Source organism: Chaetura pelagica, unplaced genomic scaffold (genome assembly GCF_000747805.2).
Source record: "Chaetura pelagica isolate M959 unplaced genomic scaffold, ChaPel_1.0 scaffold356, whole genome shotgun sequence".
NCBI lineage: Eukaryota > Metazoa > Chordata > Aves > Apodiformes > Apodidae > Chaetura > Chaetura pelagica.
In genome coordinates this window covers 10,115,307-10,127,580 of record NW_009953964.1, presented here as the reverse complement: position 1 = coordinate 10,127,580, position 12,274 = coordinate 10,115,307, and the positions used below count along the sequence as shown (strand labels likewise).

General features: G+C 54.2%; 1 protein-coding gene across 1 annotated transcript in view; it reads left to right on the top strand.

Moving 5' to 3' along the window:
- The window catches only part of SLC6A7 (solute carrier family 6 (neurotransmitter transporter), member 7), an 18,503-nt gene extending 6,229 nt beyond the window's left edge, over positions 1 to 12,274 (top strand). Inside the window, exons 2-14 of the mRNA XM_010002138.1 lie at positions 5,250 to 5,430; positions 6,045 to 6,176; positions 6,731 to 6,965; positions 7,475 to 7,613; positions 7,901 to 8,035; positions 8,461 to 8,564; positions 9,098 to 9,222; positions 9,544 to 9,656; positions 9,751 to 9,882; positions 10,238 to 10,337; positions 10,668 to 10,768; positions 10,993 to 11,160; positions 12,059 to 12,274. Of these exons, the coding sequence (XP_010000440.1) occupies positions 5,250 to 5,430; positions 6,045 to 6,176; positions 6,731 to 6,965; positions 7,475 to 7,613; positions 7,901 to 8,035; positions 8,461 to 8,564; positions 9,098 to 9,222; positions 9,544 to 9,656; positions 9,751 to 9,882; positions 10,238 to 10,337; positions 10,668 to 10,768; positions 10,993 to 11,160; positions 12,059 to 12,274 (1,881 nt within the window). The remainder of the gene's footprint in view (positions 1 to 5,249; positions 5,431 to 6,044; positions 6,177 to 6,730; positions 6,966 to 7,474; positions 7,614 to 7,900; positions 8,036 to 8,460; positions 8,565 to 9,097; positions 9,223 to 9,543; positions 9,657 to 9,750; positions 9,883 to 10,237; positions 10,338 to 10,667; positions 10,769 to 10,992; positions 11,161 to 12,058) is intronic.

The window sequence follows — 12,274 nt, the reverse complement described above, 5'->3', positions numbered from 1 at the left end:
CCCCCGGGGGCAGCCGGGCGGGGATTGTCAGCAAGGTGGGCGTGTGTGGGGCCGACGTGGGATGGTGGGGAGAAGGACGGGGGGGGTTCGTAATGACTGCTCCTGCCTGGCTGCAATTAGCAGGGCAGAGCTGCCCCCTCCGGCTGCCTGGGTCCCTGCCTCCCGGCCGTGATGTGGCCGGGAGGCTGTGGGTGGGCACCTGCGGGCAGTCTGGCACCCCGGGGACACTTCTGGCACCCCGGGGACACTGCTGCCACCAGTCCCCTGCTGCCTGGTCCTGGGGGGTGGTGAGGGCTTCCCCCCGAGTCGGGATGGGCACAGCTGAGCGATGCTTTTCCCACCTGCAGCTCCTAGTGCCTCCTCTGTAGAATTTAAAGGGGTCTGGGTGGTGCTGCACCCTCAGCTCTGGGTTCAGGGCAGAGCTTTTATGTACCCTTTTTATACCCTGCTGGAAACCTTTTTTAAACTCAGCTCTCAGGCTTTCTTACCCCAGGCTTCCTCCACTGCTGCTCTGCTCTCACCAGGCTCTCTGAGACCCTGTCACCCTTCACCTCAGGGACCAAACCCCTTCTTATGCCTGTCCCACGTGGAGACACGGTGGAGGAGGGTGACAGAGGGTGACATTGGGACACACTGCTGCTGCAGGCTGGTCAGCAATTCCCTGGAGCGCCCCAGACATCCACCCAAGGCTGGGAGCCCCTTTGACTCTGCCAAACCATGCCCACTAACCACAGGGCAGGGCAACTTCAACCAGCTGCAGCCTTCAGATGAATGAAAACCCAAGACAGGTTCATCCCTGCCAGGAAATTCCTAGGATATTGGGACATGACGTATAAAAACCAGCAGTGGCCTGAGGAAGCCAGCAACTGCTGGATGGCCCTGGCAGCTGCAGGGCTACCTACTTTCCTCCACTGTTGTTTGGAGGCATCATCTGGCTCTTCCCTCTTCTCCTCCTTCCTCCAAATTGCTTTTTCAGATGACTTTGTGACTGCAAGATCCATTCAAAGTTGTCTTTGTCCCTTCCAAAGGTTTTCCGAGATACCTGAATTCCTCTGTTGCAGCTGATCCTGTTTAACATTTATTCAAGAATTCATTTAGTCCCACAGTAATCAGCTGCAATAGAAAGCAGATGTCTCCAGAGTTCTTTTCCCCATTCCCAGTGCTGCTCAGGGTCCTGCTGTCCTTCATTACTAAAAAAAACCCTCATGCTGCACTCCAGATAGAGAACCTGGTGCTTGCAGTCACCCAGCACCTTGGGGCCACCATGTCTGATACTGGCATTGGGCTTGCCCAGAGGGGTTTGTACAGCCCCAGCTGCAGCTCCTGCCCCAGGTCTCTGACAAGCATCCTTTCCCTCTTTTTATGATCCACTTCCCTCTGGCGAGCCAGGAATTTTAAGCCTTCTCACTGGACATGTTTTAGACATATGGAAATTCCTCTTTAACAGAGATCTTTCTCAGGCTCCAAGGATTTCGGGTTGGCTTTTGCACAATATTCTTTCTAGGGGAGTCGAGTGGAGAGGTTTTTTATATTTTTGATTCTTTGCTTTGGGGATTATTTGGTAGAAATGGACTAAAGTCCATGGGCCCAGTGGTGGGAGCCAGGATTTGGGCTGCCCCTCCCTGTGCCCCTCCAGGCTGGTGAGTCGCATCCTCCTGCCCGAGCCGCTGCCCTCCCCGGCCTGCCTCAAACATTCCCCAGAGTTTTCAGATGAAAGACCAGAGGCATTCACAGCTATGTGTATTCCCTCGCTCTGGATATCGCCGTAATGAGTTTACTTCGCCCTCAGCCATCTCCAGCCCCCAAATTCCCTGTGCTGGTTCCAGCATCGCTTGCTCCCTCTCCTGGCATGTGCTGGGGGAACCCGGGCTTAATGCAACCTTCAAGTAGCTCTTCCAAACCATAGAGATGCTTTATTTATTTCACTTTCTAAATGATATTGCATTTGAATTAATTTTTATGCTGGTTTGTTGTGTTTTGTTTTGTTTTTTTTCTCTCTGAGAGATTAAGAAGCCATTCCTACTAATCTGAAGTGACTCACCCCTCACAGACGTGCTGCGCTCTGATCCGCAGGGGAGAAATCTGGTGTTAGGTGGCATTTCTCCCAGGCAAAGGCTGGGATCCACGCACAAAACACTGGCAAAATAACCCTACAATGCCAGTTTGAACGAAGAGAAAATCAGATGAAAAAAAATTCATTTCAATCTGGCTTTTCATGGGTATAGCTGAGTTTGGTACTGGTTTAAGTAAATTGGTTTACAGAAAATAATTAGCATCGGGCAATTTCCTTTTGGGAACCAGCTTTTATCTTGGCAGAGACTAAAGTGCTTTTTCTTCTTGGTGACCTTTGCTTTGCTGACTTCTTTGGGAGCATCTTCTGGTGATAAATGGAAAGTGATGCTGTGTTCAAAGAGGAGGTTGTTGCCAAGGGAGCTGTTAGTCCCCGTCTGTTTATAACTGCGAGACGGGAGCCCGGGTTGAAAGATGGCAGTTGATGGTGGAAAGCACTGAAGCAATATTGGAGCACTAAAGCACTTCAGCTGCTGCTGGAAAGGAAAATTCCTGTTATGACAAAGGCTGAAAGGGAGCATTAATCCTTAAAAAAAAAAAATAGAATGGGGGGGGGGGGGGGGGTCTGGAATCAAGCCAGCGTGTGAGATTTCCAGTAACCTGAGGTGGAGAGGTGTGTGTGTCTCTGCTATTTGCAATGAAAATGGGCTGGAACCCTTAAATACTGCATTTTCCAGCTTATTTTCAGTCAGGCAAATAGGTCAGGTTTTCTGTGGTTTCTATGGAAATGCAATGATTTGGGGCACTTTTGGGCATCGCTGTCACAGAGCAGCCTCCGTGTGGCTTTTCCAGCAGCATCCCTGGCTCGTGTGTCCCCAACCTGCCCAGTGGGGACCACAGTGTCACCATCCTTGGGGTCTGTCTGACTCCTGAGGAGTCTCTGCTTCCTGCCTTGTGGTCCTGAATTTAAACTGCAGTGCTCCAGCTAAAGGTGTTAATAGGGAAGGCTGAGACAGAGGCAACAGACTACACCCCATGGCCTTTGAAAAGGGGACTGGGATGGGGACTGGGCCATGGAAAGTTCTGGTTTTCCTTTCTTTTCTTTTTGTTGCTTCTGTGTTGATTTCCATGCTACACCTGATGGGAGGGCACCTGCATTTCATCAGGTCAGGCAGCTCCACCAGTGCCTTCTTGCAGGTGTTTAGGATTTAGGCAGAGGCACAGGTGAAGGGCTTTAATAACCTCCCAGCTTCCCTGCTTGCTGTTTGTCTGTGAGGCAAACCTGGAAAGCAAGAAGTCTCCAGGCAATGTGAGGGGTTGGAAAGCCTATGTTTTGGGGGTGACCAAAATGTGGTCCTTTAGCTCCCCATCTGGCAGACACCTTTGTGAATACAGGTTGGGAAGGTTTTTGCAGAGCAGTCTGTCCACAACCCCAGGTTGCTACGGGCCCTGCCTGCTGTGTGTGCTGGGTTCATTAGCAGGCCTGGCCATGATTTGGAGAAGTTCAGCTTGTGATGAAGAGCTGCAGGAGAGCTGTCAGGTAGCAACGGTTTTATAGCAGCAGTGTTATATTTGGGTCACATTTTGACTTTTCAGCCTTTGTTTCTGAAGCTTTTTCTTCTGGCCTTTGTCTTGTGATGGTGGCATCCAGCGCTGATGGGCTCTTAGTGGTGGATTTCAGCACAACGCCTTTGCCGGGCTGTGCCTTGCAGGTTGGCTTTGGGAGGAGTTTGCCTCGGCTTCTCCTGTCCCTCGAGGGGTTTGCCCGCCGGGTGGGGGACAGGTCTGCCTCCGTGTCCCATTCCTCTGGGGACAGCGTGCTGGCAGCCTCGGGGCGCTGGTGGCTGCAGGAGTGGGGTGCACCCTGTGAAGGGGGGGAACCCCCCTTTAGCACCGGCAGCACGGCTCCCTGTCTCCATGGGAACCGGCAGCAGGAGCATCCCGTGGTCTGGCCAGAGAGGAGGTGGCTGCCACCTTCCCTGGGCTCTGCTGGCCAGCCAGCTCTGGTCTCCTGGGGACAAGGTCTGCTGCAGGCTCTGAGCACACATGTGCATGGGTGCAGGGGGACCCACACCTCGCCCTGCTTCATCCCTCCAAATCCAGGCCCCTCAGCCACAGCCCATGGGCACATTCTCTATGATTACATTAGCTCAGGGACACAAAAATGGCTGCTTTTATCTTTTGAGAGCCCAGAAAGAAGTGAAGGTTCCTTCTGCCCTGGTCACTTGTCAGCAGGGACCTCAGCATTCTTCTGTCTCTGTGCCTCAGTACCCCCAGGCAGTGACACAAGATCCTCATGCCACCCCTTTTTGTTGCCTGGTCCTGCCCAGGGGATACCTGTGATGGGATCTCACCCAGCAGCTGCTGGCTGAGGCTTTCAGTTTTGATAACTGCAGGTGGGATGGGAGACAGCAGGGATGCCTTCCCCACTCTCCCAAGCTCAGGATGTTGGGGAAGTTCAGGTAGACCAAACATCTCACTGCAGACCTGATGTAAACACACAAAAACACTAAGGAGCCCTCCAGCTGCATCACCCCAACCTATATATGTAGGACTTGCATCTCTCTCTTGCAGAGCTGAGGCAGGTGAGACGAAAGGGAATGGGTTAATCCTCTCCCTGCTGAAGAGCTGCCTGTGCCTCCCTGATCCAGGGCAGATTAGGGAACCTGGAAGGAGCTCTCTCAGCAGGGACAACTGGGAGCAAGTCACTGAATCCTCACAGTGCAGGGTTTTGGCAGTTGGAAAAGCTTGAAAAGCACATGGGTCATTTAATGGCAGCTTAGTGCCTGGTATGGCAGGGGCACCTGGGGCTGGGTGTCACACTCTCTGGCATGTCAGTGGTGGTTGTTCCCCTGCTGTCCTCATGCCCATGCTCTACAGGAGATCAGGAAAGATTATCTCAGCCCCTTGAAAAGATTTCTTGGGAGAATGGGGTTGCAGGATGAAACTTGTCTTCCCAGGGTGAACCAGGGCCATCCTGCCTCTCCCTGGGGAGCTCTGGCCATGTGGGATAGCATCTACCCCCTGTCCTTGCTCAGCAGCAGAGCAAGGTATCAGCTGGAGTGGTGCACAGAGAGCTGCTGGGACTGGGTGTCCCCAGGGAAGTGTCAGTGCTGTGACTTGGGGTCACAAATTCACTCCAATATCTTGGTGGGTCCACCCCTCTCTCTCCCACTCTTCATCCCCTGATTTTATTCCCTCCCTGCTGCCCCTCTCCCATCCCCTGCTCTCTCACTCAGCCGGTGACGCCAGAGCTCCTGGTGAGCCCCAGCAGCCAGGACGGGGACCTGGGCTCTGAGTGCCCAGAAGATAGAGGGAACTGGACGGGGCGACTGGATTTCCTCCTCTCCTGCATTGGATACTGCGTGGGCCTTGGAAACGTCTGGAGGTTCCCCTACAGGGCTTACACCAATGGAGGAGGTACCTGGGCAACCTTTGGAGTGGCCACATCTGCCCCTCAGTGAGCTGGAGTGGTGGGATGTGTCTCTGAAGAGATGCCTCTTCCCTTTCTTGGTGCTGGAAAGTAGCATTTGTTGTTGTGGGATGAAGCCTCCTGCTCCCCATGCTTGTTGTAGGGCATAAACCACCTGTACCCATGTGTGGAAGGGACTCATCAGCCCACCTCTGCACTCATGGCTTTGGAGATAAACCCAGCTCCTTGCTGGACTGAAGTGTTCAAGGCCAGGTTGGATGGAGCTTTGAGCAACCTGGTCTAGTGGGAGGTGTCCCTGCCCAAGGCAGGGGGCTTAGAACCTGATCATCTTTAAGAACTCTTCCAACCCAAATCCTTAGGTGATTCTATGAACACCACCTGAGCACCCTTCTTCGTTTCCAGTACCTTCTTAGCCTGGTGTCCCCCAGGACTCATCAAGGTCAGCAGATGCTTCCCAGATATGGAAGGAGGAGGGCTGTATTCCAGATTTGGTGTAGACTCCTCAAGGCTACAGATGTTGATTGAACTTTATTCCTTGTCATAGATGGGCTTTAGTTATTTGCTCTGTGTCATTTTTAGGGCTTTTTCTTGCTTCTTGCAGGAGCTTTCTTGGTCCCTTACTTCATCATGCTGGCTATCTGTGGGATCCCCATCTTCTTCATGGAGCTGTCGCTCGGCCAGTTCTCCAGCCTGGGGCCACTTGCTGTCTGGAAGATAAGCCCTCTCTTTAAAGGTGCGTGAGTGAAGTCCAAAGCCTCTGCAGGGCCTCTGGAGGAGCTGTTTGATGAGGACATGGACCAGCAGCAGCGTCCTGTGATCCTCACAGCTCTTGTTAGAACCAAAGGTTAAATCCTGGGGGAAGGTGGAGCAGGCTGGACTTCTGGTTTAGCTCTTTTAGTAGCTGCAAGATATGTATGAGACCTGTCAGTCTTTGGAGGCTCTGGATGTCATGACCAGCTCTAGAAATTTTATGAAAATTATTGAACCAGCTAGTGTACAAAACACAGCACCAAAGCCAAGCACTGGCTGTTAAAGACAAAGGTAAGAATAAAACATCAAACAAATACTTCTACTCTCAACATTAAGTTGGAGTAAGAACACCCGTGTGGTGATCAATTCAGAGAAGGCATGTTCAGAGGGTGTAATGGCAATAAGAGGCTCCTCTCTAAGGTGAACCTCTGACTAGTTAAACTTTTGGCTGCTGAGATCCAGTGCCTGACCCTGGTTTTGGATGTTTTCCTCTCCAGAGAGATGGCTCATTCCTTCTTTACCCTCTCCTTCCTCCAGGCGTTGGCATGGGCACCATCCTCATCGTCTCCCTGGTGGCCATTTACTACAATATGATCATTGCTTACGTTCTCTTCTACCTCTTTGCATCCCTCACAAGCGACTTGCCCTGGCAGCACTGTGGCAACTGGTGGAACACTGACCTGTGCCTGGACCACCACGTCATCAAGGCGGGGAACACCACCTTCCCCGTCAACATCACCAACACCGTCAGCCCCAGCGAGGAGTACTGGAGGTAAAGAGGTCAGCCCAACCCAGCCAGGGGGAAATGGTTGGCATGCAAACAAGGAGAGGATGGGACGGGATGGGGGATGAAGGTCTGTGCACATCTCATGGCATGGTGGCTCCTCATTGTGGGCATTATGGGTGCAGTGATGGGCTACCATGGCCAGCTGTTGGCGATGTCTCAGTTTAGCCATGGGGATCGTGTCCATGGGATGTGGGAGGTGTCCGTGATCTGGAGATATGTTACACTGAAGTGCATCCCATGGCTGGAGCCTCTGGGAATTTGCTCTCAAGCTGCAGCTATCCCCTCTGGGCTCTTCAGTGCATGGTGGAGAAATCACACCAACTGCTCCCCTTGCCCCAGCAAATTCCTGCCAGAGCCTCATTGTTCTCTCATGGCTTGGTTTTCTGACAAGGTGGCTTTTTGCAGCAGAGGCATTGCTGGGCTTAGAGAGGGCCTCTGGAAGGAGACAAGGGGTTGTCTGAGGCCCTTCACTAGTGGTTCTCCTTTCTCCCTAGCCGGTACGTCCTGCACATCCAAGGGAGCTCTGGGATTGGGGATCCCGGGAGGATCCGCTGGAACTTGTGTCTGTGCCTGCTCCTTTCTTGGACTATTGTCTACCTGTGCATCCTAAAGGGAGTCAAATCCTCTGGCAAGGTAAGGGCTGGACAGTCTCTTTTGTGGGATCTACAGCAATGCTCACCAGTGCCTGCGACTCTCTGAACACCTGGGAGGGTGAGACCCACAAACAGCATCAGCTGGACATGGGCCACTCTGGCGTGGCTTCTACACCCAGACACCCACAGGGCTGACACCACAGTCCTGCTGCATCCCAAGGACCCCTGCTCTGCAGGGGGATGCCAGGCAATGTGGTGTCCCATCCCAGGGATGTGGCGGGGGGGGAATGGTTCCTGGCTCTCCCAGCTGGCTCTGCCCTCCTGCAGGTCGTTTACTTCACTGCCACCTTCCCGTACCTCATCCTGGTGATGCTGCTCATTCGTGGAGTGACCCTGGAGGGGGCCTGGAAGGGGATCCAGTTTTACCTCACACCCCAGTTTGATCACTTGCTGTCTTCCAAGGTGAGCCACATCTCATCCTCTCTGTTACCCTGGGGACCAGGACTGTGGGCAGGATTAGCCCAGCCCCTGTGACAGGCTGTGGGTGGCAGTGGGTGCCCATGGTAGGTTTGGCTGTTGTGTTTTCCTTGGTGTGTGGAGCGAGGAGGTTCCCTGGGTCAGCAGTGTTGGTGGCAGAGACCACCCAGTTTTATAAAAGTGTTTAATGCCTCACTGGGCTGGCTCTGAAACACTCTCAGTAGCCCTTCTCTTACCCAAGTGACCCACTGCAAAGAGGGATGTTAGCAAAGAAAGGCAAAGACCCTTGGAGCTTTGTGTGCCTGGAGAAGATGTGCCAGGGGCTCTGGGGAAGCATATTTCCAACTCCCTTTTCTTCAGGAGGACATTTCCAAACCCCTGCTCTCCTCGGACCTGTTTTCTTCCCCCAGGTATGGATTGAGGCAGCCTTGCAGATTTTCTACTCCCTTGGGGTAGGCTTTGGGGGCCTCCTCACCTTCGCTTCATACAACACCTTCCATCAGAATATCTACAGGTGGGAACCAGCCACTGCTTCACAAAAGTCATGGGCTGAGGGGAGATGGTAAAACTGGTGGGTTCAAATCTAGCAGAAGCACACAGTGCTCCTTGCCCGAGCACCTTGCAGGTACCTGGACACTTGCACAGGCTTGAGAGGGACAGAGGGATCTGTGGAAAAAAATTCTCCTAAGCATGAAGACACGGTGCCTGGCTCAGAAGTTTTGGGTTTCGGGTGCTGAAGGCTGAGGATCCTTGAGACTAGCTATGTGTGTTTGTCCTGTCTACAGCATCCTTTGCAGGTGACCAGCAGAGAGGGGAGTCTGGGTATGGGACATTTGGGCTGATCCCCTCCACTGGGGAAAGTAAGCTTGGGAGGAACCCTAGAATAACCCACGTCACTTACACCTGTAAAGTACAAACCAAGAGATTTCTCTGGAGGAGAATCACACTGGGTCACCTTACAGTAGCACCCAGGGTTGGCAACACCACCATGTTCTGCTGTGGGGTGGGGAGGACTGGGCATGTTCAGAGCATCTTTTTTCTCTGTAGGGACACCTTCATAGTGACCCTGGGCAATGCCATCACCAGCATCCTGGCAGGATTTGCCATCTTCTCTGTTTTGGGATATATGTCTCAGGAGCTTGGAGTCCCTGTTAATCAGGTGGCAAAAGCAGGTGAGGTCAAGTGAAGACCCTGTCTCCTTCACTCACTGCCTGGGTGCCCTGAGGAGCATCCCTTCCAGACAGAAGACATCTGAGGGTGTCATTGTAAGGGATGAAGATGTACACTCAGCTGACTGGGGGGAGCCTGGTTCCTGCCCTGCAACCAGTGAGCAGAACCAACACAAAAGTCTGAGCAAGGAGCAGGCTGGTTTGCCTCCACCTCCCCACCCTCCTGTCCCTGCTGTGGTCCCACTCTTCTGGTCTCTCCTCTCCTCCATCCCCCTGTGCCTAGTGCTGTCACCCCCTTTTCACCCTGTCCTTTGCCTCTCCTAGGTCCTGGCCTGGCTTTTGTGGTGTACCCCCAGGCCATGACAATGCTCCCCCTTTCTCCATTCTGGTCTTTCCTGTTCTTCTTCATGCTGTTAACCTTGGGGTTGGACAGCCAGGTGAGGACAGAGCCCACTGAGCCCACCACAGTGCCCACCACAGCACCCAGGCAGCCTGGGGGGCTCAGGGGAACCACTTCTCCTTCGTGTACAGTTTGCCTTTATGGAGACCATCGTTACTGCAGTGACAGATGAATTTCCCTACTACCTGCGGCCAAAGAAAGCTTCTTTCTCAGCTGTCATCTGCATTGCCCTCTTCCTGATGGGGCTCATCCTCACCACAGAGGTAAGGGTGTGGGGCTGGATGTGTCCTGGGGACCAATTTTTTTAGAGACTGCTTAAGGCAGGGGCCAAGTTTGTAGAGACACGTGTTCACATCAGTTAATAAGGTAGAAGAGAGAGGATCAACGAGCCTGGGCTTCATGAGGCTGTGAGGTCCAAGGGGAGTGACGCAGCATTATTGCTGTCCCTGCAGCAACCCCAGAAGCCCACTGATGTCTCCTGAGCTTGCCTGACCTCTGTCTTCCCCAGTGCCCACAAAGGGGCTAAGGGGCAGTGTCTCCCAGGGTAGGAGGACATGGTGGGGGGTTTATTGGGATGATGGTCCCAGAGGTGCTGGCCACTGTGCTTTGCTTCCACAGGGTGGGATGTACTGGTTGGTCCTACTGGATGACTACAGCGCTGGCTTTGGTCTCATGGTAGTGGTGATCACCACCTGCCTTGTGGTGACACGTGTCTATGGTAAGCGGGTCTGTCCCCACAGGGTCGGGGAAGGGTGGGCTCACTCTGTATGACAGGGGAGCCAGCAGCCATGGGATGCCTCTGCTCCAACCAGTTGTTTCTTCTTGCCATCGCTGGATTCACCTCTCCAGAGATATTTGGGGTGCTGAGCCTGGTCCCTCAGACAGCGCCAGCTGGGCCCCCTTTCCTGCATCTCCCAGCTGGGAGGGGAGAGACTTCTTTGCTGTAGAGAATGCAAACCACTGCTTTTGGTCAGGGCAGGGCACCCTGGTACAGACACCTGGCTCTGGGGCAGTGATCATGGCTTCTGAGTCCCTCTCCCTTCTCCAGGCATAAAGAGGTTCTGCCGAGATGTCCACATGATGCTGGGCTTCAAACCAGGGCCCTACTTCAGATCCTGCTGGATGGTCCTGTCCCCGGCAACGATGATGGTAACTGCTCAGCTTGAGGTGCTGGAGATCTGCAGTGGTGCCAGCATCCCTGGCTCACTGCCCCTTGTGACAAGTCACCCTGCTGGCATCTCCAGCTGGTGTCTGCCCACCCCAGGGACCATCCTGGTTCTGCTGGCAGTTCTCTATCATCTCTAGGCCCTTTTTGAGCATGAGACCTTCAGAGACCTCTGGTCTGTCCCTCTCCCTTTCTTCCTGTCCCATAGGCTCTGCTGGTCTACAACATCATCAAGTACCAGCCCTCTGAGTACGGCAGTTACCGCTTCCCTGCCTGGGCCGAGGTCTTGGGCATCCTCATGGGAGTCCTGTCCTGCCTGATGATTCCCATGGGCATGGTGGTGGCTGTGCTGCGGGAAGAAGGGACACTGTGGGAGGTAGGAGTACTGCTGGGGAGCACCCCAGAAGTGTGGGGGGGTGATCATGAGCCCCTGGGGAGCCTGTATCCTCCTTCAATTTCTGCATCCTCTCTCCTGGAGGTGTGTCCCTGTCCCTCCTTGCTGCCCATGTGGTGTGAAAGTCCTGGGTCGTTTCCATCCAGGCAGGCACTGAGTCAGGCTGCTTCCCAGGGGCAGCCTTGTGGGCATCCCTCCTCAAACAGGCCTGCCCTGCCTTGCCCCATGTGGAAGAACCTCCTCTCTGGCATGAGATGAGCACGGGCATGTGGCACTTTGCACCCATTTTGCAGGAGAAATAACATAGCAAGGTGGGCAGCAGGCAGGCTGTGCAGGCAGCCCCAGGCAGCGTACAGGGTATCTCTCCATTGGAAGGCTTCCCCAGGAGCAGGTGATGGAGCTGCAGGCAGCTCACAGCTTGGGCTGTGAAACACAGCTGGGCTGGGCTGCTCTCCCCAGGCTGCTAAAAGCTGGCAGCACATCTTGCTGTGCTCCTGGCTGGAGCACTTACTGCCTGCAACCCAGCTTGATGCAGCCATGGGCACAGTGGCATGGCCAGGAACCTCCTTGGCTCAGGGTAGTCCCTCTCCTGGGTGACTCTACCCCCACACCACAGCAATAGCCTGTCATTAGCCATTGCTAATGGCCCTGCAATAGCCCCTGGCTCCTCTCAGCACCAGCACCCACCACCCATCACACTGCCCCAGTAGGGCACTTGAACAGAGCTGCCTTCCCACCAACCTTCGGGACAAGCTTTTGGCTCCATCCTCATGGGGGGGCCTGCCAGGGCTGGCAGAGCTCTCTGCTCCCTGGGAGCAGGGGGTGAGCTGCTGGGTGGGGGAGCAGGGTGCCTGTGCTGCCTCTGCCTGTCTCCCAGCAGCGAGTGCAGCAAGCCAGCCGGCCTGCCATGGACTGGGGCCCCTCTCTGGAGGAGAACCGGACCGGCATGTACGTGACCAGCCTGGCTGGCAGCCAGTCCCCCAAACCACTGATGGTCCACATGAGGAAATATGGGGGAATCACCAGCTACGAGAACACGGCCATCGAGGTGGACAGGGAGATGGAGGAAGAGGAGGAAGAGGAGTCCATGATGTGA